General features: G+C 43.2%; 1 protein-coding gene across 1 annotated transcript in view; it reads right to left on the bottom strand.

The window, feature by feature from the left end:
* syne1a (spectrin repeat containing, nuclear envelope 1a) overlaps window positions 1-25,802 on the bottom strand; it is a 117,250-nt gene that overhangs the window by 38,714 nt on the left and 52,734 nt on the right. Inside the window, exons 58-87 of the mRNA XM_087175262.1 lie at window positions 24,789-24,944; window positions 23,726-23,890; window positions 23,054-23,226; window positions 22,678-22,831; window positions 22,296-22,439; window positions 21,262-21,426; window positions 20,739-21,056; window positions 19,833-19,988; window positions 17,145-17,315; window positions 13,295-13,621; window positions 12,662-12,814; window positions 12,277-12,444; window positions 11,453-11,629; window positions 10,197-10,343; window positions 9,829-9,954; window positions 9,539-9,715; window positions 9,182-9,447; window positions 8,868-9,024; window positions 8,360-8,758; window positions 6,519-8,123; window positions 5,575-5,912; window positions 5,335-5,479; window positions 4,793-5,011; window positions 3,131-3,417; window positions 2,634-2,799; window positions 2,363-2,518; window positions 1,809-1,961; window positions 1,072-1,254; window positions 719-856; window positions 216-401 (exon numbers count right to left, since the gene is read on the bottom strand). Coding sequence (XP_087031388.1) covers window positions 216-401; window positions 719-856; window positions 1,072-1,254; window positions 1,809-1,961; window positions 2,363-2,518; window positions 2,634-2,799; window positions 3,131-3,417; window positions 4,793-5,011; window positions 5,335-5,479; window positions 5,575-5,912; window positions 6,519-8,123; window positions 8,360-8,758; window positions 8,868-9,024; window positions 9,182-9,447; window positions 9,539-9,715; window positions 9,829-9,954; window positions 10,197-10,343; window positions 11,453-11,629; window positions 12,277-12,444; window positions 12,662-12,814; window positions 13,295-13,621; window positions 17,145-17,315; window positions 19,833-19,988; window positions 20,739-21,056; window positions 21,262-21,426; window positions 22,296-22,439; window positions 22,678-22,831; window positions 23,054-23,226; window positions 23,726-23,890; window positions 24,789-24,944 — 7,275 coding nt within the window. The remainder of the gene's footprint in view (window positions 1-215; window positions 402-718; window positions 857-1,071; window positions 1,255-1,808; window positions 1,962-2,362; window positions 2,519-2,633; window positions 2,800-3,130; window positions 3,418-4,792; window positions 5,012-5,334; window positions 5,480-5,574; window positions 5,913-6,518; window positions 8,124-8,359; window positions 8,759-8,867; window positions 9,025-9,181; window positions 9,448-9,538; window positions 9,716-9,828; window positions 9,955-10,196; window positions 10,344-11,452; window positions 11,630-12,276; window positions 12,445-12,661; window positions 12,815-13,294; window positions 13,622-17,144; window positions 17,316-19,832; window positions 19,989-20,738; window positions 21,057-21,261; window positions 21,427-22,295; window positions 22,440-22,677; window positions 22,832-23,053; window positions 23,227-23,725; window positions 23,891-24,788; window positions 24,945-25,802) is intronic.

The following is a 25,802-nucleotide window of genomic DNA, read 5'->3' as shown; positions in this document are numbered from 1 at the left end:
CGTTGTGGTTGTGGTGTATGTGACTCACTCTGGAGGGTTGTGCGCCTCTTGTTAAGCACCAATACGTCTGGATTTATGACATAAAATTAGCTGCTGCTCTTGAGAATCTTAATTAATGAAGATAATTTGATCAGAGTGCCATCAAATGATTTTGAGGTAAAGCGATTTTGATATCTAATTCCTGTAACGCTCGCCTGAAAGCGAATGACGTTTACCTTTGCTGCGTCCTGCAGACTCTGGAGGCGAGTCTTGGCAGTTTGCTGCAGCTCCTCAGTACGTCTGCTGAGGTGTGTCACCTGCTGGCTCCACCCCTCCAACTGCAACACCTCCCCCAGCTGCCCCTCTCTCTCCCCCATGGCCTCCAAGTCGCCATGGAGACCGCGGCACTCCCGCAGCAACGCCTGTCACCATAGGAACATAAATTACAAGTCAAAGAGAGAAGCCTTTTTCTTTCATTGAGCAATTATACCAATTAAGTCCGGCCACACACTGTACAGTACATGACACTTCACATGAAATTAAACAAGTGTGTGAGTCTAATTAGCTGCAAATTAGTGAGGTATCTTCATATCTAATAGGCTAATGAGGGAAATAGCAGTATTTATTTTTGTAGAAATAAATTATATGTAAAAATAAATATAAACTGTATGTGGACCCAGTTTTATACACAGGACAACAGAAGTATTAATACACTGGTCTGTGGCTCATTAAGACTCACCTGATGTGCTCGAATTTGTTCCTGCAGCTGGGAAGCAGAGCTCCAGATGATATTACCGGTCACCAGAGCTTCGGCCTTTTCTGTCCAGCCCAATATGAACGCCTTCATACCTTGATATTCCTCCACCTGTCTCTCTGCCTGCTCATACGTGAAAAACCAAGGCCAAAACAATACAATAATTAATGCCTAAGGAAAATGAATGAGATACCATACGTTCTCAAACAATCACCTGATATTGATAAATCCCTATAAATCCTGACAATGATATAAATCATATATATATTTGTTTTTCATTCATACAAGCAATGCTGCGAAAGTGTCTTCGTCTTTGGTGAACTGACTGGACATCTCACCTTCTTGAGTCTGTTGGCTCTGTCCTGGACTTGCTGTGTCGTGTGCCGCTGTACCTCTGTCAGTTTGGCCACAGCATCCCCCAGCTGCTTACACAGCAGAGGGTTCTGCTCTCCAAACTCCTGCACTGCTACTCCTAACTCCACCAGAGAGCGACAACAGGATTCACACTCTTCACAAAGAGCCTGGAGAGGAGAGGAGATTAAGAAGGTGAGGCACAAACGGAGGAGAAAGGAAAAGTGAGGTGGAGAAAGATTAACGAAAAAATAATCTAGGAGCAGGGTAAAACTGAAAAGGCGACACATTGTGCCTACCAGCACCTCGAAAACTCAATAAACATCTGTAATCTATACAACAGCCAAAGTTTAAAGGCAACATGTTGTGGTTTAACGGGAGATCAGTGGTTAATTAGTGAGCTTCAGAGGTGCTGGTAGGCGGATTAGTTCAAAAAATGAAAACTAAACTATTCTTTCAGCTACACAGGCTTTGTGGGTCTACAGATGGGCAGGGGAGTGAGACGAAGAAAAAAGTTGGGGCAACACGAAGGGAGAACAGGAGGGAAGGGGCTCAGACTCCCATCTGGAATACTCCTCTCCAAAGTGGGTCACTGTTGATGGCAGAATTCAGTTCATGCCATTCCAACTCTAACACACTCATTAACCTCAACATCTGCAAAATGAATAGCCAATTTAACAGGGGTTAATTGCTTGCTAATTAGTCAGTCTGTCTGGTTGATTACTTTGGTCTCTTCTTTGGCCTCCTCCAGGTCGGCACTCTTGTCTTCCAATTTCAGAGCGATGGTCTTCAGCTTTGCCTCGATGTCCTGGAGTCGGGAGCTGAAGTCCTCTTTCACATCCCTGGTCTGCTGCACCTCCCTTTCCCTCGCCTGGACCTGAAGCATATGGCAGGAATACACACATTTCACTTTGCTGTAACATAAGCCTTTTAGCAAGACTAAATGGTTATGAAAGAGCCCTGCAGCAGGGACGCACCAGACAGTGTAGCACAACACATCAACACATATAAGAGAGTGTAAACTTTACACTGGTGCAAACAGTACATTTACCTAACAGGAAATACTTTTAATTATCATTTTAAACTGTTCAGTTTTTAAAAATATAAAAAATATAAAATATACATGCAATGCAGCCCTTAACACAACAAACACAACATACAGTCAACATCTGGCCATTTATGCACAGTATTTGATTACAAACCTACTCAACATCTATGTGACAGTCCTAACTACTTAATAAAGCTACCACATTTAACAAAATGATAAAGAGAGGTCACCTGGTCTTCAGCGGAGCCCAAAGCCAGAGCCACCTCAGCCAACTGCATGCTGAGCTCAGAGGGCAGACCAGCCTGGAGGTCCTGGTACTTAGACTGCTGCAGCTCTGTCATGCGCTCCACACTCTGACGTCTGCTGATGACTTCACCATGTGCAGTCTAAAACACACAAAACATCAGAGGATGTACTGCAAATCACAGTCTTTTCCGTTATATGACATGATAACATATTTATGGATTTTTTTGGTGTCAATGTGTACATGTAGTGGCCGACCTCTAGCTCTTGAAGCAGTGAATCCAGGTCTGCAGTTGGACTCAGCAATAAGCCACGAGTGTCCTGGATCCATCCTTTGACCAACCCCAGCTCCTTTTCAACCTCCTCTCTTTCCCTCAACTCCTGGTGTACCTGGGCCCTGCTCGCCCGCACCCGCAACACAAGACTAGACAAGACACAGTGGTAAAAAAATGACAACATGTCCCTGTCCATGATATAATGATATGTAACTTGTAGGAAAATAAAGTACAATAAAACTGACTTTCTTGCACAAAAAACAAAAAGCAAAAACTTAAATAAAACCTAAAGTGAACAAGAATCAATTTGAATCAAGAAAAAAAAAAATATAATTACATAACATCAATTAACAAAAGCTTCTTGTGATGAGTTTAAATATGATTCTCCTGTTAAAAGCAATCAACATACATTTTCAATTCACATAAAGTCATGTGTTAAATCCTGGTTGGCAGGAGCAGCCACAGCACTGGGTCACTCACCTGTCATATTGCTCCTGCATGCTTCTGATCTCTTGCAAGCATGGCGTCTCCTCGTGTCCATTCTCCGTCTTTTTCTCCATCACCTCCTTCTGCTCCTCCTCTCCTCTGAGGCTGCGGGTGTGTTGCCTGAGCAGGGCCAGGATGGACTGCTCCCTCTCCACCTCCTGGCTGAAGGAGTCATGGTACTCTAGGAGGTTCTGAAGTGCCGTCCTCGTGGCAGCTTTCTCAACCGTGCTGTCTGGGACACGACTGTGGAGGTCTTCGGACACAGAGCGCACCTTCTCCATCTGAGGGCCGGAGAAGTGTGTGTACAAGGATTAAGGTTCAGTTGATACAGCAAACGTATGCTACATAGTTAACCGATAATCCATGAGAAATTGGAAGATTACTCCAGTACACTGGTATATCTGTGTTGACTGAGTAGTTTACTCTGTGGAGTGTTTTTGACCTCTGTTAGCACTATGGAGCAATTCCCAATTTGTTTGTATGGTGCATGTATACGTGCTTGACAGCATACAAATTCCTCCCTCCAGTATCACATTGTTCCATTTGTCGACAGCTGATGGCAGTAACATGCAGGAAGTATAGCAACGCACCCACAAAGGCTGTGAAGCTGGTAAACATGAATGTAAACAATGTTGAATTAAAAAAAAAAAAAATCAATATCAACTTTGTTTTATGAGGAAAGAAACATTTTATTTAGACCTCACAAATACACAAAATGCATTTGGTGAGACACACTGAGCAAGATTACTCCACAGGGCACCTTTAAGTTTTACTCCAACTTCTCCATTTGACTGAAAGGTGTCATTTGAATATCATTATGCTACTGAAAGACATCAAGACATCTATCCCAGAGATCTACCATGTGGTGTTCACAGAGGCTTTGTTTCTGTGGATGAATTGTCACTAATCACCTGGATGGGGGCACCCAGAGCAGTGATTGTAATGGGGGCTGGGATACACACAAGATGATTAAAGGGATTTTTTTTCATGTGAAATACTGGATATTTTAATCTCTTTAACCTCTAAAAATCCTTAATTTAAAAGAATATGAAACTGAAAATGACTTTTCTCTATTAATCTTTCACAGTCCTGCCTAAACTATACAGCGCTCTCTGTGAGAGAAAAAACCCAAGTCCAGAGACTCAGATGTAGAGAATGACATCATGTCCAGTTGAACAAAGGGACCATTGAAAACCAGTGGACAACAGGAATGTGCCACATATGAGGAAGTGACCATTCCTTACAGTTTGACCTCATTTCCTTTTTAGGAGCAGTGCTTTGTGAGAACTCTTGGGAACAGACAGCATTCACAGTCGAAATAGGTTGAAAGGCGGGAAAACGTTTCACATGACACAGTGTTTTGGCAGGAGGAAACAACTGGCCTGAAGCCTGGAGTTACATCACAGCACACCAACTGGTATTCAGCTGTTGCTGCATTTGACCTAAATCTGCAGAGGCAAGAGCAATTTGGTAGATTTGTGTGTTTTGTCAGCTATAAATGCCAGGGTGAGTATAAACAGTTTCATCAGTAACTAACTGCATGAACTGAAGCGCCCTCACCACACACACGCACACTCACACACGCACACGCACACGCACACGCACACGCACGCACACACACACACACACACACACACACACGTCATCTTCTCTTACCTTCTCTGTGAAGTTCCTCCACTCCCTGGCGGTATCCTCCAGCGCCCTCTCCTGAGCTCGGGCCACACTGCGGAGCCTAGTCCACCGTTGCCATAGCGACGACACAGAGTGGCTGGTAACACTTTTGCTGGACTCAGAGATGATCTGCTCCAACTCTGTTGCATTTTCTTTCAGAGCGTTTAGAGGCAATTCCAGCAGGTCGATGTGAGCCACCAGAGACTACAGTTAAAAGACGAAAAAAGACACACAGAAGTCGATTCACTAACATATTCTTCTGAAACATGTATATCATGGGGAACTAAGACTCTCCCCTAAAAGTTCCAACTTCACAGACACACAAGCAACAAGGAATAATGCATAAATGCTCAACTGTTTAAATATTAATGTGCATCTGCTGCCATGACAAGAACAAATGTTTGGGATTTAGTATAAAAGCCATTAGGGAGACAGCACATGAACATTAGACGATTTCTATAAATATCTAATAACCCTTGACTACAGCATCTGTGTTTTCTGTGCGTACAGTAAAACAGTGACCCCACCTTGTATCTCTGACATTTGTCCTCTGCCTGCTGGACGCTGGTAGCTTTAGCTGTGGTGAACATGGCCATCTTGCTCTCTGCGTCATTCATCTGTTCAACCAGTGTCTCTCTCTCATGTGTGAAGGAGCTCCATAGAGCTATACACCTGAGAAAATTATACAAATTACAAACTGCTCCATTTGGCTCCACATATTGTACAAACATGAACAATAGTGGACATATGAATGCATTAACACACACCTCTGCAACACTTCTCTACAAGCATCCAGTTGATGTTTGACTTCTGTGTTTCTCATCTGCACTGTCTCAACCTTTTCTCTGAGTCCACTCATCACTCCTGGTTCCATAAAATTCACCAGCAGAGGATCCAAAGCCCTCAGCTCCTCTAAACCAGCTGTGAAGCTCTCTTCCTGGGCTGAAATCTCTTCCAGGTCCCGCACACAGTCTGCCTGGTTCTCCAGCTCCACCCCTGAGCTGGCCCTCTGGAGCAAAACCGCAGCAGACTCCAGCCATTTCTGCATGGACTGCAGAGATAAGTGGTGCCTCTGGACCAGGGAAAGAGCTTCATCCAGAGCCAGCTAGAATATGTGGAAGGTGATTTTATTAACTTCAGTTTTTGCTCCTTTTCTACATGAGTTTCTTTACACAAATGTAATTAAAAATGCATGCCTAAATCATTACAACAACCATAGTCCTCTAGGCAAAAAGCACCAAGGATATAATATCTGCCAATGTATAATTATTTCCTGTTCACTCCTCTTACAATGTCAAAGGTCAAAATTCTCCTCAGTGGGGAATAATATGGTGGTAATTAAACTTTTTCTTTGTAAAACTTTGCAGGTTAGAAAAGGCTATGCCATGCCATTATAACTTTTACTGACTATTCAACATAATGGAATCGTATTTAAACACATTAAATCCCCACAACAGTCATAAATTAATAATAACTCATTCAGACTTCAAGGAATCTCCTGAACTCTTTTAAATGTTTTAGTTTCCCTCGGCCTATTAATATTGATAGCATGGGCAAACAGGAAATGGATGGTCATATTCAGTAGGTCCGAGTCATGAATGATGGATCAGGTTCCAGATAAGCTGAGGATAGGACTAGGGTCATAATTGGAAAAATAAAGAGATAGCGAATGTCCCTATGATTTTAATTTCTGAATAACCTGCACACATACCTGTTTCTTGGTAATTCCATCTTGAACTTCAGCTCCCAGCTCCGTCAGCTCCTGTAGATTCTCCTCGACGTGGCCGGGAACAGTTTCTTTTCTACTACAATATCTATGCTTTTCTCTGCTACCCAAAGCATCTGCTATCCTCAATGTACTTCTCAATTCCTCTTCCATTATTTTCAGTTTGCGTACGTCCTCATGCACCCTCTCAACTTTGACCTCTGAAAACGTCAAGGGCTCTGTCGATTTCTCCTTAACAGTCCTCAGCCACTGGAGCATTTTCTCAGTCTCTCTTGCAAAATCTGCATTTTTTGTGACTTTCGTTTTGCTTTCCTCAACAAAACCTTTTACTTCAAACTGCAAAGACTGCAACGATTCTCGCTGCAGTGTGGCTTCCTGAAAGGCAGCAGGTTCAAACTTCAGACCAAGGCCTTCAGTTTGATGGTTACATTCTTCAGTCTGAGAGCTCACACCATCCAGTCTTTCTAGCAAGGCATAAAGACTTGTGATTTTATCTATGTTACCTACTTCTTTGTCTGACTTCAGTCGGACCAGCTTCTCTTTAACAGACTTTAACTCTGAGTCCAAACTGGTTAATACTCTGTTGTGTTCAAGTAGAGTTTTTAGGCAATTATCTAGGTGTTTTATTTTCTGATCGTTTCTCCTCTTCAGCGCGTTGTGGAGACCGACCAGCTGCTGTGTCTCCTCAGCTCTGTATTGCTGACCTCTACAGAGGAACCCCTGATTTTTTCCATAAAGTTCTCTCACAGCAGGGCTAATGTGGAACAAACTTTCATTAATATTTCTGTATTCATTAATTAGACAAACAACTTCCTCCTCTCTAAAACTGATAGTCTGCTTCTCTAGATTGTCAAACTGCTCCTGAAGCTCCTCCAGTGCATTGCGAGTAATATCGAAGAAGGTGCTGAACTCTTTTCTCTCCAGGATTATTTGTTGGACTCTGTCTTTTTTCTCTTTGGCTAGAGCTAGGATGGCGTTGTACTGCTGAGGCAGAGCATTAAGCCTCTCATCTAGGTAGCAATGGTCAATCTCGTTCAGAGTACGGAGGATCTCCTGGCCTATTCTTTGGACGATAAGAAGGAGGTTCTCATATTCTGAAGCTTGTTCTAGGACATTTTGAAAGTTAGAAAGTTGCGTTTGCAATTCTAGGTTTTCATCAACGTTGCTTAAATTGATTTCTGGGAAGGTGATGGCATCTGCTCGTCTCAACCATTGGCAAGTCTTGTCCAGGTCAACCTGAAAGTACTTCCTGGAGGTTAAGGCTTTTTCTAGGTCTGTGAGACGCTGACTGGTCTTCTGGAGGGCGGTTTCAAAGACAGATTGTAGCTCCTCAAGTCTCGCCAGGGTCTCTGCTCTCTCTTTATCGGTGGCATCTCTCTCCAGCTCGCGCCCTTGTACCCAGAGAGATGCCAGCTCCCTCTGGTAGGCTCGTAAGCCGCGCTGGACGCCTCGACATGCAGCAACCTGTTTGGCCAGGTCCTCAGGGAGAAGCGCTATGTGGTCATCTATCAAAGCATTCCTCTCCTGTTGCTGTACCCAAGACAATGCTCTCCCCAATCCTTGTAGGAACTGTGTCCTCTCTGTGAAGGCCTAGAGAGGAAGAATTACACACTGTCTATTATTTACAAATTTTTAACAGCCCGAAAAAAGCAAATACATATTTATTCCCGCAACACAAAGTCTAATCAGTAAAAACATGGGCTATTTTACAGTTTGTTTCTTGGACCACCCAGTTTCTTTTTTCTCCAGACCTTCAGCCAGTTATGTCCTTAAGGACTTAATTAAAAATTTCACTTGCATCCATTGCAAAAAAAACAGCTGTTTACCTTACTGAGGTACTTCCTCCTTTGGGCCACCCGAGCCCCCAGAGCCTCCACCTCAGTCTGGGCTTGTTCAACAAGCCCTTGAAGGCATCTCTTCTCACTCAGCCCCAGCCGTGAAGTCACGGCCTGGGCTTCGCTCACTGCCTGACCCAGCAGCTGTTGACGGGCCTCAAGTTCCACACACACACTCAGGTGGTCAAACAGGAAACTCTGGGCCAGATCGGGGGGTGGGCTGGTTTTCAGCGCAGAGGTAAGTGCAGGCCGCTGCTCCTCCACCCACTCCCGGGCATCCCTCAGCTGTGTTTCCACCCGAGCCAGATCCTCCAGTGTCTGCGCAGAGTCCTGGATCTTCTGCTGAATCAGGGTTTCGAGCTGGGCCCAGCGCTGCTCCAGGTGACCCACCTGGTGAGAGGCAAAACACAGTATAAACCTGGACAAATACTTACACTCTATGTTATTATAAATCTCCATCTTAAAAAGGAGACAAAGAACTATGAGAATGGAGCTCCACCTGTTGCTTAACCAGCTCTTTGTCTAGCAAGCTGAGTCGAGGCAGAATAGCTTGTCTCTGGTCTCTGAGGTCTTCCAAAGTTGCTCTCTGCTCCTCCAGGTCGCTGGACAGCTTCCTCAGAGCCTCTAGATGCTCACTTGTACTTTCTGTGTCAGCCCTAGGTACACAAAGGCAGGGTTTGAGGTTCATCTGGTTTATTTAGTGTTGATATACTGTATATATCAAACATCCACTTAGAAATGTATGTAGAGTATGTTTAAAACATGTAAACAAAAAAAGTTAGACATCACATCCTACAAAGAAAACATTGATACCTGGCGAGGTAGTCCCACTCCCTGGATACTTGGTGGAAGAGTTCCTCCACAGCGACTACACTCTCCTGGTACTCTCCACTTCGCTGCATGTCCTCCCCCCGCTGAGCCTCCAGCTCTTCAGCCCGCTGGCCCAGGTCCATCCAGCTTCTCCTAAGTCTCCTTATCTCCTCCAGAGCAGGAGACACCTGTCCATCTGTCAGCCTACCAATGGCTTCATTCAAATGGGTTACCTCAGACTGCCTCTCCTTAATCTGCTGGAGGAACTCCTGCAGGAAAGATAGCAAATGGTAAAGTTTGAGTTAATTTATTTTATGAGTCTAAAAAATTGTCTAGTTAGCATACAAACCAAACACAGACCTGTGCCTTGTCCAGCTGGTTTTGTGCGATCTTCGGCTCCAGCTCTGCAGGTCTCCTGATGAGGTTCTGAAGTTGCTGCTCTGTCTCTCTCAGTTGGACCTCGAGATCTGTCTCCTGCTCCTCAATGTCCCTCCAGCTGTCTGCCACCTCCTCACAAAGCAGCATACGCTCCTCATTCTACACACAAAAACACAATGGAATCATTTCATACAAAGGATTCAGTTTTGAAACACAGAAAAACTTACCATAAATACGGTCACTGAAACAGTCTTTTGTGTAAGTCAACTGACCTGCAGTTTGACCTGCTGGATAGCTCCGGCAGTCTCCCTCACCCTCGGCTCCGACAGGTCACAGGTTGAGCACACAAGTTGGAGGTAAGTGCTGGCCTGCTCCTGGAGAGTCCGCTCATGCTTCACCTGCCAAAAAAAGTGCCTGTTAATGGTCTCGCAGTTTTCTTGACTGACCGTATTATCCCTTCTGGACAATCTGCGAAACTACATGTACTTTGCCCTTTTTGCTCCACTTTTGCTGTATATGAATACGATTAATTCAGATATCTGTTCATAATTTCACACAGCAATAACATGTAATAAAAGAAATCAAGACAAGCAACTACTCATTTATGGTGTACCAAACTCTTGTTAGGGGGCTTACTGACCTGCTGTAGCGCCTCCTCCAGGCTGAGAGGAGGATGTGCAGGAGGCTCTGGTTCTTCCGACACAGAGGTCAGCCAGGTCTGGCACTGCTGCAGTGTGTCTTGGAGACTCACATGTCTCTGTAACTCATGGTCTAGACTCTGATACACCTGTAAGACACCGACAGATACATTTCAGTGTATGTTATATCTGGATTCAACAAGACACTACTATATAATAAACCTTTAAGAAAGCAAATGCTACTGTAGATAAGAGAGCACACCGCTACACTATACAGCTTTAAAGTCGGTATAACGTGGCCAAACACAAAGACACATTAAATGATAAACCCCGAAGAAGTAGGTAGTTATGCAGTGTTATATTTGACAGGTGTTGAATGTGGAGGCGTCCATGCCCTCCAGGGGAGAGCGAAACAGCAAGGTCTGATTGACAGTGTTAATATGAGAGCCCGAACAAGAGGAGAAGGGGGGCACGTATTGGCAAACTGCCCAGTGTATTTGGCAAAGGCTAGAAGGTTGGCATGGTGGCAAGTGGCAGGCAGGATATTAGAGCTGCGTTGTGCTGGGACACAGTTGGCAGCCATCGTAACACTGGAGGCGCAGTTGTAGAGAAGCCAGCAGTGTAGTGGTAGAGTGTGGCTGGATCACACAATGCCAGATTGGATGTGCGAGTGGTGGTGGAGGTGGTGTCTTGGGAGGTGAGCTATGATGACAGAGTAGAGGTTGCCAAAATGACAGAGTGGAGCTGGATTAGAGGGCTCGCCAGATCTACTGAATAGTGGCGTGTGACCATTTTTTGGCTCAGGCATGAAAAAGCGAAGTTGACAGGGGATATGCAGAGATTAATATGGGGAGATTGAGTTAGTGATTTTGGCTGGTGGGGTCCGTCTGAGTACGGCTGCTGTTGAGCTCCACTTTGGCAGCCTTAATTGGTTGTGCCCTCTACACTGGCAGTGAAGGGCTGTCTTGAGAGATGGGTTTAAGTGTCAGAACGGGTTAGGATTAAGTGGATGCCTAGGCTGTTTGAATATTAACAGCACTGACATGTAAAGCGTGTGAGTCTGTGCATGCATGCATGGTCACATACACATCCATGGATGCCTGTGCAAATGTGCATGTACCCAATGCACCAATATGTGTACGCTGTGTAAGAACCATTTCACTACTTCAAACAGAGAATACATGTCTTTCTCAGCCCCCCCCCACCCCCTCCTCCGCATCCCCTCCCTCCCTCTTTCCTTCTCCTCCTCCTCACTCACTCTCTGTGCTGTGCTACAGATGGCAGAGTAGCTGTCTCTGGTGCCTTGCTGGTGAGCCTGGACCTGCTGTCTCAGCCTGCTCTGCACACGGTCACTGCAGCCTTGTACCAGGTGGTCTCCGCGCTCCTTCAGGCCTGCCAAGCGATCCTCAAAGCCCGCTATTTCCTCCATGATGGCCTGGGGAGGACAAAGTAACCAAGTATGATCATGTAAGAGAGAGTCTCCATGGATGATATATACTGTATATGTATGACATATTTCTGTCCACTGGTCAACGACATAGGAGGTCAGAACAGACCGACGCCACAGAGTGAGGTCACTCAGGGTATTAAACAGGCCTGAATGGATGAATTTGAAAGAAGATGAAATTTGCAGCGGGACAGCTGCTTTGTGAATTAGGATTCAGCTCTTGTGGTATTTCGAAACACAAAGTCAGTCACAGACTAAAACAGAAATTTATGCTGAAGCTTAATTGTAATGTTTCTTTTTAAATATATTGTTTATACATCATTAAATCAATATATCGTTTTTTTTTTATCAAAATTAATTAGAAATCTGATCCGAAATGTAGCTTCTCACAATTATCAACTCAACCTGAAGTCGGCCGTTAAAATCCATTTAAACAAAACACACAGAGAACCATATTTGCCAGTTGTACCCGAATGCAGTATAAACCCATATTGTATGATTTAAATTCCCCAGGATTGGTCATATAGTAATGTTTATTGAGCAACAACAGTAACAATAGCTTGCTAACAGCCAAAGTGTAAAAAAAGTTCGGCAAAACAACGGCAAAAATAAAATCAAGTAATGCAATTGGTTACCTTGTGCCTCGCCAGCTGCTGAGTGGCTGCTTCCAGGCTGCCGCCCACAGTGGGGTCTGGAGTCACCATTCTGCTGGACATCTGGAGCAGCCAGCGCTCTACCTCCTGGAGCTCATTGTGGTAAGCTTCCTGTTCCTTCACCTGGCCTTCCAGATTCTCCACGTGAGCCTGGATCATGCGAGAGCACAAAAACACAGGACAAATATACTGATTACTTTCAGCCTATGCATCAAACTATTACAACCTCCTTCACACTGAGTTACATGCTCTTTATCTATAGTACATCTGACTTATTCTAAAGTTTAAAAATCCTTCTTAAGCCCTCTCTTGTACATTATTGTACAACATCTGTATATTATAACTACATCTGAGCACAAGTCCTCACCATGGCTCTTTTACAGAGTTCAGTGTAGTCCCTTTGTAGTCTGTTCATTTTGTCTCTGATGGAGGGGTAGTGGACAGAGGCCAGCAGAGCGTCTCCCTTCTCCACCACTGACCTGACGGATCCATCGTGGGACTGAACCATCTGCAATAGAGCCTGCGGACACAAACAGACAACACCTATCTTTTGTATCTAGTATAAAGTAAAGATCATCCTTTATGTGAGTAGGTATGTTATGTGAAGCTACTATTCTTCTATTATATAACTGCGTATTACTTAGGATTATAAGTGTTTTTAAATTTCTTTCTACCAATGGGTTCTAATGTAATGTCAACCATTTTCCAAAGCACACCATGGGTATTTATCAATATAAAAGGAAAGGTATACTCTGTAAAATGATCAGCAGTTATGTAAAGTATATTCAATTTTAGAGTTAATGGTCTAAGCCATGCAAGTGCTCCATTAAGCTAATAATATTCAGTAAGGTGTTGCTGCCATTTGGACCCACCCAAGTGCAAAATTACTGAATGCTGCATTAATGCAATGACCTGTAGGGCTTTATACTCATTATTTTAATTTAAATATAGTACAGTCAGATAGAGAAGGAAGGACTCAGAAATTACATAGTTGCCATACCTTATACTTGGCCAGCTGCGCTCTCCGTTGATACAATTCAGCCTTGGGCTCCACCGGGGTGTTAAGCAAAGCTCGGGTCTCCACCAACCACTGGGCCTGAGCCTTGTACCGGTCCTGGAACTCCTTGGCTAAAAGTAATGCCCGCTCTAGAAAGCTGTGCTCCTGCCTCAGTCCACCTGCGAGCTCCTCCAGCTGGGCAAGACGAGCCTCTACCTCCCCTCCCAAACTCTCAGCTCCAGCTTCATCCAGGAAGCCTGCTGCCTGCTCTGCCCGCTCCCTCAGAGACTTCAGGAAACTGTGGCCATGTTGGAGCTCAGACTGGAGAATCTGGGTGAAAGAGAGCAGAAATACAACTTAGCCCTGGTGCTGTTACAGTGTTATCACCATTCCTTTATACTAAAGATGAGCCGGGGCATTTTACACTCAGCTGAGTTAAAGAAAAAATGCAAAAGCTTGTTTATTTTGTCTATAGTGATGTACCAAAATAAAAGTATATATGCTCTACAATAAGGAAATCCTACTATCATAGTTGCCATGACTTTGAGGTTAACATTCAAACACAGAATCCCTGATTTCTTTGTCCTTCACCTTCAGTGCTGCCCCAGTCACCCGGACCAGCCTGGCAGTTTGTTTGAAAGGCTTTGAACCCATCAGGTAGGCTGACACCTGCATGGTGAGATGTGGAGAAGACTGGGAGGTCATGGTGTGGAGAAACCACACTGAATAATATGAAAGAAGGACCCAATTATAAGGAACCTTAACAGGCAGCAGTAGCCACGGGGGTTTCCAGGGCAACCACAACACACACCACATACACACACAGACCTCCACTCGATGGGACATCATCTAGCTTTCATCATCAGTCTATTATTGCTTGAGTAGAGAGTAGCTTCACAGTGCAACAACCCCAGATCTCCAGCTACTCCTGTTTAATATATACTATAACAAGAGCCATGTCTGTCTGCACACACCCATATTTGCTGTTTAATATGAAGCTCCAGGCATGTTCATCATTCCAGTAACAATGACAATGTCCCTGCTTTATGACCTTAATAAGAGACACTCACTATATTGCAATTCCATACAATTCTGTGTGATTGACTAAAACAAGAACGTCTGTGGTGATTGCCATTAGTAGTAGATTCAGTTCAGTACGAATCCTTGTCTCCATTTCACATCAACAAAATATCTGCTCTTCACACCTTACACCTGACGCCCTGTGGCGTATCCTCCTTAGTGGTTCTGGTTCTTTACATGTTAAATTGAAATTGTAAGATCGTGTCGAAACTGGCAGTTAGTAAGTACTCCACAAATAGTTATCCAGAATTTGATTTGCTCCATATTGTGTGTTGTAGATCCAAGACTATTGTAAGAACCATTAAAACCTCTGAAAGTTGTTGATTTCTACTTGGGCACAGCTCCATTCAGCGTCCACTTGTTCCATCAAGAACAACATAATAACTCAGTGGATTTGGTTAAATGTGGATATTGATGGAAGGATGGAAACCTGCTTGATGTCATGGCACTAAATATCTACTCTACGTGCAGCCAACACTACACTGCAATAATGCTCAATACAGTCAGCGCAGTCTGGTGAACACACATTGCAGCCTTTGTTCTGTAAACTGTCTTGTACCATGTCAACCCCAATTATCCATGTCAAGTGTCTTGTGCACCCGCTGTATATGATGAGCACTAGCGATTCTATTTCTTATTCTGCATGAGTTCTCATACTCCATTATCTACTGTAATACATCTACTGTAGCACTGACAACCAAGTCCATCGTTATCATTATCTACTCACAGAGGGAGGACATTGCTAAGGTGACTCTGTGAGCAGTTTATGGGCTCTGCTGTCAGTGTCTCTCCGTCTTGAATGCATGAACTGTAGCAAAACTGCACCATAAAACCTGTACGTTGTATTCTGCGCAGTATTCATGGTTAAATTATGAAGAGCAATAACTTTGATTTCTTTTCTGTTCTGTTGCTGTTTGTAATGCCAAAAGCATGTTTTATTTATGACAATAATTAGGAAATAACGTGGTCCAATTCACCTTCACCTTTGGAGAGAAACCATGACTGTGTGCATTTGAAAGCAACAGGGACTTTAGAAATGCCCTTGAACATTTATGAAGTGCCCGTGAAATTAAAACTCTGAATGGGGGAAGGGAAGGGGTTGCTTAATTAGGAGAAGGAGAAAGCCTTTTCTCTTTTGCATTTTGCCTTGTTTACAATGTTTCCTGGAGCTTGTGAGTGGGAGACGCTTTTCAGAGCACTCAAGGTGAAAAAAAACCACTGAATGAATAAAAAAACAACAATTAATATCTTGGAAAAATGAAATAAAAAGGTTAAGATGCACTGGATGGAGACAAAGTGGGAAAATGTAATCATTTTAAACACACAAAGCTACTAAGATTGCCCATTTCAAGGGGACAAATGATGCCCTCTGACAAAATGTATATATCTCACCATGCTACTTTATTACATTACTAAAATTTTCAAATATCTTAATGAAGTCAGAGCATATTTCTGTTTGATGGGGTCCATCAGTGCTGTCGGACTCACGCTTTTACAGTTACAGCCCAGGATCAAATGAGGTGCAAATCCAACTAATGGCCCTTGACACAACTATTGACTACTGGTCTTTGTGTCAATGTATAATCATCTCACTTTGGGTGAATGAGTAAGCGATGGAGCATTCGTGTGTTATCTGCAGTGCTGGAAGGACACATGTGGTGACAGCATGTCTTCAGTCCCTATGCAGCGACAGAGCATCGATCCCAGACAGGGATTACTGCAAAGCCCACACCAGATGATCTATTGTAAACATCTATGCGTGTGTCTGTGAATGCGTTTCTGGGTTTGTGTGTGAAGAAGACAAAGAGAAACGAGATGTAGCGATAGATTAAAAAAAAAAAAAAAAACTGAGGTGGAAAAAAATGTGAGAAATCACTGAGGATTCATGGATTTGGGAGTTTGCTGCAGCTTGTTAGTTAGTACTTTGGATGGGTTTTATGGTATGAAACGAGTGATGGAGGAGAGAAGTGTGTGTATGTGTGTGTATGTGTGAGATGTGAAGCGGTAAGGGCACTGCATCAATTACAGTGTCTGTGCCAGCAGGCTCCTGACACTGGCGCTTCTTCATCCTCTGCTTCACAGTGGGAGGTCTCTCCCTGCTACTACGCTTCCTCTAAAGCAGCACCCGCTTTGTCTTCATAAAGAGCCGATCAATACACACACAGTCCAATCCCCTACACACTCAATACGAACTGTGCCAAATAAACGTTAGGGACGATTTTTTATTTTTTTTGTATTGTACTCTGTGCATGTTCCAGCAGGGCTTCCTCCTGCTAATGCCCATTTGACACAAAGAGCACACAGAGAAACTTTTACAATTTTGCTATTAAAGCAAGTTTCTTTAAGTGAGAGCACTATCCAAATATTAAAGGTAGACTGACTGCTTTGCTAGTTTTCCAGATAGTTCATGCATATTCTACTGGCCAGGCATATTGTGGCTGCCAAAGAAACCTGTATACTTGATGCTATAAGCAGATACCATATGTTGCTTGGCAGAAAACTAGATTGCAAACAGACAGTTTTGCTGGCTTCGATATTGGTATCAGATGGGTTTGTGATCAACTTCTCTTCTATAAACCAAAGACTTGCTAACTCATCATTTTGCTGTGGTAATTCGCAGCATCTGCGCTGATTTATTGCAACCTGTTCAGGAACGCATATTAAGCGCAGTATTGCACCTTGTATCCAAATGCCTCACTGACAAAAGGAGGTCGAGCTTTGTGACTGTGAAATTCAAACAATCTACTACACGTCTAGGTAAATAGATCAATACCTCTAGTTTCTTCATCTTCTTCTCCATGGCGACCCGGTCCAGAGGTTCAGAACTATCCGTTAACACCGTGAAGCTTTTCTGAGTCGAGCTGAGCCAGTCAGTGAATGACATGCAAAGATTTTCCGCCTCTTCAATACTCTTCACCTCCTCCTTTAGCTGCTTGATGGTGTCCTGAAACATTATTGGACAAAAGGTCAGAGGAAAAGTTAAATAAATGTAGGATTTTAAAGGATTATTGCAATATATGGTGTATATACAGTTCATTCAGTTGCAGAGCTGACAAAAGATGTTTCATGGAGACAGTCACTATTATTAGATTTTTTTCCAAAACCCCTGTAGCCTATATATGGTCTCACTGGTTGTAGACTTAACCACATGACTGATATATTGCATATATAGCATAGCATATATATATAGCATATATATATAGCAAAATAAATAAAAAAAAATTTAAATATAATGTAGTCATTACTTGGGTGTACCCCTATCATATCCTCATATTATTTCATCATATGAACATGAAGGTGGATAATTTTTTTTCTTTTTGTTTCTGAGGTCAGAACTGTTGTTAAAGTCAGGGGAATAACCAGGAAACATGGAGTGAATTTCTTTCCTTTTAAGGTGTGAGATGTGCCCCAGCCGTGTAACACTGGCCACCAAGGACCAAAATCTCTCTGATCAGCCATCAAAACAGAAAATATCTGTTTCCCCCCTTTCTCTTTCATCTCCTGAATGTCAATAGCTTCACAACAAGGTGGAGAGGGGCTTTATGTTTTTGACGCATTATCCACTTGACTGAGATTTTGAGTCAATAACACCATGAGGATGGAGAGGGTTTCTTGCAGGTTTGACACATTATTCACTCAACTTGCAAATCCTGTGGTGAGAACCTCCAATTAGCTGATAGTGCTGAGTGCACACCTTTTTTTGACTAGACAGAGGTAATAGCTTCCCACCTCAAGCCCATATGGCCCCCACTTCACACAGAATAATCACAGACATCCATGGTAGGCGAGGGATGTTGTGTGTCTGCGTGCATGTGTATCGGCATGACTTAAGTATATGCACGCTTTAGTCAATTTTGAGAGGGGAAGGAAGGGGTGTGGTATAACAGAGACAGAGAAACCATGTGAGGGAGTGACAGGGAGACACACATGCACACACATACTCAGATGTGTTACTGAAGGTGTAAAAATCAATGCAGTGCAGGCAAAGCTTCTCCACTCCTGGTGCCGGGTGTGAGATTGCCTTCTGTAGCGTTTAATTACAGCCTTAGCCCCAGACCAGAGGAGCCCCATTGATTTTCCTTTAGTCCCCCCCAGAGGAGCAGACAAATAGAGAGGCTAGATCTGAGTATACAGAGCAACACAGGCTGGGCTCACAGGCATAACTCCAAAAGCTACTTCAATGGGGTGTTACAGAAACAAGGACCAAAGTTGCACTGGAGTGAATTCCATGGTGAGAGAGCATAACCATGTGTGAAAAAGCGCACTGCAGGCAGAGACCCCGACGGCAATACACACAAATTCACATTTTCATCGCGTGTTCATGTTTTTGTATGTGATTGTGCGTTGCTGGTGACGCTATAAACTTATAAAATAAAAAGTGCAATTGTTTCAGCAGTGAATTGTGCTGTTCACCCCTTTAAAAAAAAATAGTTTCAGTCAGCACCATTAGACCTATAGGAGACACTGTCACTAACTGATAACTTCAGTAGCTAGGAAGCTCATCCTTTTCACAATGGGCAAGTGTCAGATTTAAATGAACTTAAATAAATCAATCATTTTAATGTCGTAATGGATTAATGTTATATACTGATAGGTAGTACTGAAAAAATATGATATAATATTAAATAATACCAGGCCATTGCCCCTTTCAATGTTTCAACATATCTTGTCCAATATGATTATGACGCAGATATTAACTTGCATTTTATGTGTTTTTTTTAAAAGGTCTTAAAAAGTCTTAAAATTCCCTGAACAAAACCCTTCATAAACCCTGTAATATTCTGCTGCTCATGATGACAGGTAGGTCTTGAACAGGAAAATCTTTGGTAGACAGGAAATTCAGTATTGTATTTGTCCGGCAGCAATGTTTTAAGTTATTCTTCCTGACCACCAGAAGCATTGTTAATATAATAATATAAATAGTACTGTTCAGCATTGATACTACAGTGAGTAAGTATAACTAGCTGATAACACGGGTAATTGTATCTTCTACATGCTGTATGGCATCAGAAAACCAGAATATGTCACAAAATATTTATACAACTGTAATTAACATTTGTAAGCTTTGAAAAAATGAAAGAAGAAGGAGGATTCAAACTTCTATCCACAGACACTATTAAGAGGTATCTCACATCTGGCTCCTATGTTTAATTGCCAAAAAAATAGACCATGAACAGCTGCGTATTTGATATAGATTAGTCTGAACATAGATGTCAACATAAACAAAAAAGGGAACTTGTAATTTTCATTCTTAAACTCTCGCGCTTCCACAGGTAAAGTGAGTCTCGCTTACACGTGAACATGATGTCTGTCTTTTGGGAAAAACTGATTCTAAATAACAAGAGTAGTTATTGCAAACAAAAACAGTTATGTTTGTAAAGACTGGGAGAATTTATCAAATTAATAATACATATACAGGTATGACCTCATGAGTCACTGAACAGCCGACAGTGTGTCTTACCTGTATGTTGAGCAGCAGAGAATGGTAGCGGGCAGTGAGCTGGGTGGCGGTAACACTAACACGACTACTGATGTAGGTTTCCTCCAGAACCTGCTGCGCCAGAGACGAGAGGCCATCGACTTCTCCCTGCCGAGCAAGCACTGCCTCGAGACACCCCTGTTCACAAGGGACATGGAGATGTGTATGAATTATCATATTTTAGTTAACTCCAGTGAAAATTATAAAAGTTTTTTTAAAAGAAACATAAAATATCAACAAACACTGGAGAAAAAAAAAAAGAAATATAACATTAAATCACAAACATCAAGATATTGGGGAAATTGGTCTATGTGCATGTGTGTGCATGTGTGTGCGTGCGTGTGCGCCTGTTAGTGTATCCCTCTAAATGCCGGGAAGGAAAACACTGAGACTGTCTGACATCCTGACTCTGGCAGGAAGTGTGCTCCTGAGGGAGGAGACCCGGCAGGAAAATACTCTGTCCACTGCTGTTTTCCTTCAAACACATGCTGTGAATGGAGTGTATGCTTAAGTTAGAAAAGTTATGTATTGCGGTGCTAGGCCCCGGGATACCTCATAACTTTTAATTTTCAAAGAGAAAATCTATTTGCCTTGGATACTGTTGCAGTTGAGTTTTGCGTCAGTAAACAGGTGGGTATGTTGCTTTGAGATGTCTGGATATGACTGACTGCAAAAAGAGTAATCTTAATCAAAGACAGCTCAAAGATTTATTCAAAGCCACTGGAATTTAGTTAGAAGTCCTGTAGGTAAAGGGTGAGCTTTTTGTTATTCTTCTTTTATTAAAGTGTCCGTGTAGTCTACAGTATAATCGCTGCATCTGTCGTATTTAGAGCGCATATTTTATATGAAATTAAAGTCCATTTGCACAAAACCATGTCTCTCTCTGACCTGGAGTTTCTTCAGCTGAGTCTCCTTGTTGGCTCTGTCTGACCTCCGATGACGTCTGATGTTTGTCACCCTCTCCATATCCTCCAGCCACTGGGCCAGGCTCAGGAACCTTTGGCCCATCTGCCTCAGTCTGGTCAGTGTGGAATTCAGCTGGGTTTGAGTCTCCTCCAGACGGCCCTGGTAGGCCCCCCACTCTCTCTGAGCTGTGTCCAGGGCTCGGTCCTCGATCTGTGGTATACCCCAAGGGATTACTCTCTCTCTGCTGGTGAGCACAGAGGAGAGCAAAGACTGGCCATTTGAGCAGCGATCCTGCAGGAGCTACGAGGGGAACAAGCAGAAACAATGTGACTGAAGAATCTGAAGTGGTTCAGTTGCCAAAAGGGCCAGGTGTTAAAGATTTATGCATTAGCCTCGGGAGAGATCGGATGTCAGTTTTGTGTATAAGAGTACAAAATAATCAGAGGAAAATCTCCTTACATTTGTACACTCTGTTCATGAAAACATCGCCCCACAGTATTAATACCTGTAGCTGTTGCAGTGTCTTCTCCAGTATATCCACGTTTCCCTCTGGATGGGACAAGGAGGCGAGTGAGGCCTGTTCCTGCTCCAGCCAGTCCTCAAACATATGTAACCCCCTTTGATACTCCTGATGGACCAGCACTAGTCCCTTGGCCTTACTGACTGCATTCTGCAAAACAACAGGTTGGAGACATTACAGGAACCCATTAAATATTATAGGAGCACAGGATAGTGTTATTTTGTCATCACAAACAATAACAACAATAATTTTTACACTATGTAACTCACAAAAATGTAAAGGATTAAGAGAAGTGGAGCGTAAAGCAGAACACAATATTCAAAAGCGCAGTCTGAAAGTGCAGTTATAAAACTTTGCCTCATTACTGAGATTTGAAACTGAAAAGAATGACAACATTGTTTATCTTGGTCTTTGACTTTATATTAAAACATTGAAATAAAATATGTAATGAATTCTAAACGATTATTAGAGAAGTTACTAAAATGTAAAACATACAGGTCACACACGCAAACACTTTTGTGGGAATATGATTGATATTTATAAAACAACATGAAGTAGGCGTTCAGAGAAACATTTTCAATAGTAGAATTACCCCCTTGCGGCTGTATGCCTCCACCAACTTGCTAAGTTGTAGGATACATGGTCACAATCTCCCCTTCCTGAGTTACAGCATTGAATACTGGCCCGAAGTGTTTTGCAGAACATTATGATGTCACAGTGAAGTCGACCTTTGACCATTTGGATAGAAAATGTCATCACTTTATACTTTTATCCTGACATTTGTGTTAAATTGTGTCATGCATTTTTGAGTTGTAGCCAAAAAACATGTTTTGTGAGGTCACCGTGCGCTTGCCCTTTGACCTACTCAGTTCATCCTTGAGTCCAAGTGACGGATGGACGGACACCCCGAAAACATAATGCCTCCAGCCCTGGCTGTCGCAAGCGCAGAGGCAGAACAATCATTCATTATTCAAATGCCTGCAGAGGAAAAAATGAAACCGTATGTTGTGGGTAAGTACCTTGGCCTTTTCTTTGAGGGTGTTGTATCTACACTGCAGCTGCTGCACCTCCTGCTGGGTAGTGTAGTGTTCAGCCATATTGGACCCCTTTGTGGCAATGGTCTCCAGAGGACTGCTGTGACTCAATACTTCTTCATAGAGAAGCTGGAGTGAAATAAAAACACATGCACACACTCACTGTTGTTTATCTATCTCCACTGGGAGGCTCGGGGATATAAATGTTTGGGTGGTGTGCCAAATCTTTTGGAAGAACATTAAAAATAAAGAAAAGCTGGATAAACATGGAGACTCTGTAAATAAGTGTAAATGTCTCAGAAAACAGCAAAGTAGAGTTTAACATCAAAGGCTTTTTGAAGGCCAGCTGTTATTAGCAAGATGATACCTTGGTCTTTCCCAGGTTGGCGGTCTTGTCTCTCATCTCAGAATACTGTCTGTCTGAGCAGCTCAGTGTTTCCTCCACACGGTCCATCCACAACAAAAACTGACCTACATCCTCCTGATAGCTGGTCCACTGCGACAGAGCACCCTCCAGTTGACTGTGAAAATCAACATAATGACGTTAACACACAGGCAACAAACACACAAAGACAAAAACACACACACACACACACACACACAGATGCTTCCTACAGATGCAAACAGTTTAATTTAATTGTCCCTTTAACCTTTCAACTGACTAAAATCCATCAAGTGAAACTAGACAGTTCCCTGCCCCATTTATCAACTGTCTGACAGATTGATCGGGTCATGATCACAACCTTTTACACTGAATGGAGGCAGAGAGCAGGGAATCCCATGAGTCCTTGAGGTCCTGGATCTGTTTGCGAATCACCGGGACGCCCTCGGCCGAAGTGTTTCTCTGGACAGCTTCTCCCCGCGTCAGCAGCATCTTCAGCTGGATCTCCCTTTCCTGACGTGCAGCCAGTAAAGCCTGCAGACAAAGAAATGCATCAAGGTTTTCAAGAGAGCAGGTAATTAGTTGATAATCACCAACAATCTACAGTATGTGTTCCTGTTGGTCTGGTGCTCCATACTAAAATTTGAATTATTCCTCAGTGTAAAGACGCTGCTGTAGCTCTACCCTTTGTATCTGCTGCATTGGTATGGTTACACATCACAAAAACCCAAACTGACCATTACTGCACTATCTTGACCTTTATTATCCAGGGCAAGAATGAACATTGTAGTCTTTACTTTTAGACCTTTAAATACAATGTCTCTTTATGTGACGCCAGATTTCCCTGCCCACTCAATGTGTTTTTGTACTGTATTTGTGTTTGGGTGTAAAGTTGGACATGACTATGGACCGTTTAAGTATCAGAGCTGTTCCAAGACCTGATTTTGAGACAATGAGAGTTTCCTTAGCCCAATCGCTGAAAATCATGGTGTATTCTTGTAAGGGATCCCACACCCGTAGTCTCCCCCCTTACTTCCAGCTGTAACATCCGGTCCTCCAACACGCCCTTGTCAGTGGTGGTGGAGATGCAAGTGTTGAGGACCCTCTGAGCTTCACACACCCAGTCCTGCAGCTCTTTAAGACCCTGAGAGAATAGGCGGTGTTCCCCCACGATACGTTCAATCCTGGAGGCTTTGTCCTTTAAAAATCAGAGCACAGCACTGTAAACGCACTCTTTCAAGCCTTACAACTTTGCAGCGATTTTCCGGTGCACAAAAACAGTATCTTCATATTGTTCGTTTTGTATTTGAAATCACATTCTTGTTTTCCCTCACAAGCGTCTCTAGAGACTTTCCCACCCTCACACACACTACAGCACAGTACATCTTCAGCATCTGTGTAACTGTAGGGTGGAGACAGGCAGAGCTACAATAACAATCTACAAGGGGCAATTTCAAATGATTTCATTCCTGTTTCCATGTCTGGCCGGGAAGAGGACCTAAAAATAGCGCTCCACTAGTTAGGCGGCAAAGTAAATAAATCCCATTCATCATTGTTGGGGCACTCTCACTGTCCTGAGGTAAGAGAACGGTGCTTGGTGGTCAGTGTAATGTTTTGTTCTACACTGTACCAAATTAATCATGAGAGTGTGACCAATCTAATGAGAGCTTCAAAAAGGTCAGATTCTCGAGCACTGACACATTTCAGTTCTGGCATTTTAGAAGTGCTTCATTGGACAAAGGTAAGCAGCCTTGGTCTTTTTTACGCTGATGAGGCCACCGCCATGAAGACCTTTTGTTGAAAGATTACTGTACTCGGGTAATTTACTCTGGATATAGAGACACTCTTGGATGCCGTATTTTCACGAGGCAACAGCGAACATCGCTGATGTGCAACTGGGGAATAATGCATGACACAGCAAATTACACAGCACAACATTAAACAACATGGGCTGGATAAAAGGCTCCATAGTTTTTACCTGTAACAATACATGAATCAAGCAGGGCACATCTCAGCTTGCTGCAGCATTTCTCAGACAGAGACACAGATAAGTAGAGAGGGGGAGCACAGGGGTTACAGGGTGGGGGCGGTTTTACCTTGGTTAAGTTGCTGAGGGCTAGATACTGTGCTGACAGTTGGGATACACGGTGGACGAAGCCCTTGCCAGCTGCTTGTCCCTCCCATAGACGGTGAGCTCTTTCCCTCAGCCTGCCCAGCTCTGCCTCCCGACTCGCTATCTCTTCCAGTACACACTGGGCCAGTATGAAGCAGGAGGAGGAGGAGGAGGAGGAGGAGATGGTAGAGTAGGGATGAAGGAGAAATAGGATGTAGGGGAGCACAGTTGGGAGTGCGGGGTTAAAAGTGACAGATTGGAAAGGATGGTTGCGTGTAAGCACCATAAAATTTTGAGTCAAGGGGAAAATGAAATGACAAAACAAAAAAAACAACAAAAAAAAAAATGGTGTTTTTCATGGAAGCGGAGACAGAAAAGGGAGGAGGGATACAGGGTTGTGTTAACATGTCACAAGAAGAGACAGAACGACAATAGCACATCAAAATACACGGATAAAGACAAGGGAAAAGAACACTGTAAAAAAAGAGCATCAGCAGTATTTCACTTGATGTTCGTTTTTAAATAGAAATATGGTTATTCAGTTAGACACCACAGCACAGCATAGGGAGTGGAGACAAGCCTGATAAAATAAATGCAAAGACGGGGGGGGTACGTATGTGAAAAAGTAAAGAGGATTTTGCCAACACAGGTTCAGACACTGAAGCCTGCATGTATTGTATTGTACTTCAGGTGCTGGGGGAGAAATGTAATTGCTTGCAGGGCCAGACAAAAGGCAACCAGGAGAAGTGCTACAGCAGGCGACAGAGTAAATACAAAAATAGCAACAATGATAAGGGCAGAGCTTTGAGATGGGCTTGATATATTTTTCTCTCCTTTGTCAGTTTTATCTTTTTAACGCTCCGTGCCTCTCTTCCTTTTTTGTCTCTGCCAGACATGGCAGAGGCTGTTATCGCATCCTGAAAAGGGCCTTTTAGCCACGCAGCGCTTCAGCTGTGACAGAAGGAGAATTAATTAGATTTCTGGACTTTTCCTCTGA

The sequence above is a fragment of the Seriola lalandi genome, unplaced genomic scaffold, assembly GCF_002814215.2.
Source record: "Seriola lalandi dorsalis isolate HSWRI2012SDOR001 ecotype SW California unplaced genomic scaffold, Sedor1 jcf7180002054438, whole genome shotgun sequence".
NCBI classification, from domain to species: Eukaryota; Metazoa; Chordata; class Actinopteri; order Carangiformes; family Carangidae; genus Seriola; species Seriola lalandi.
The sequence above is the reverse complement of the archived record's forward strand: the minus strand, read 5'-3'. Positions and strand labels throughout refer to the sequence as shown.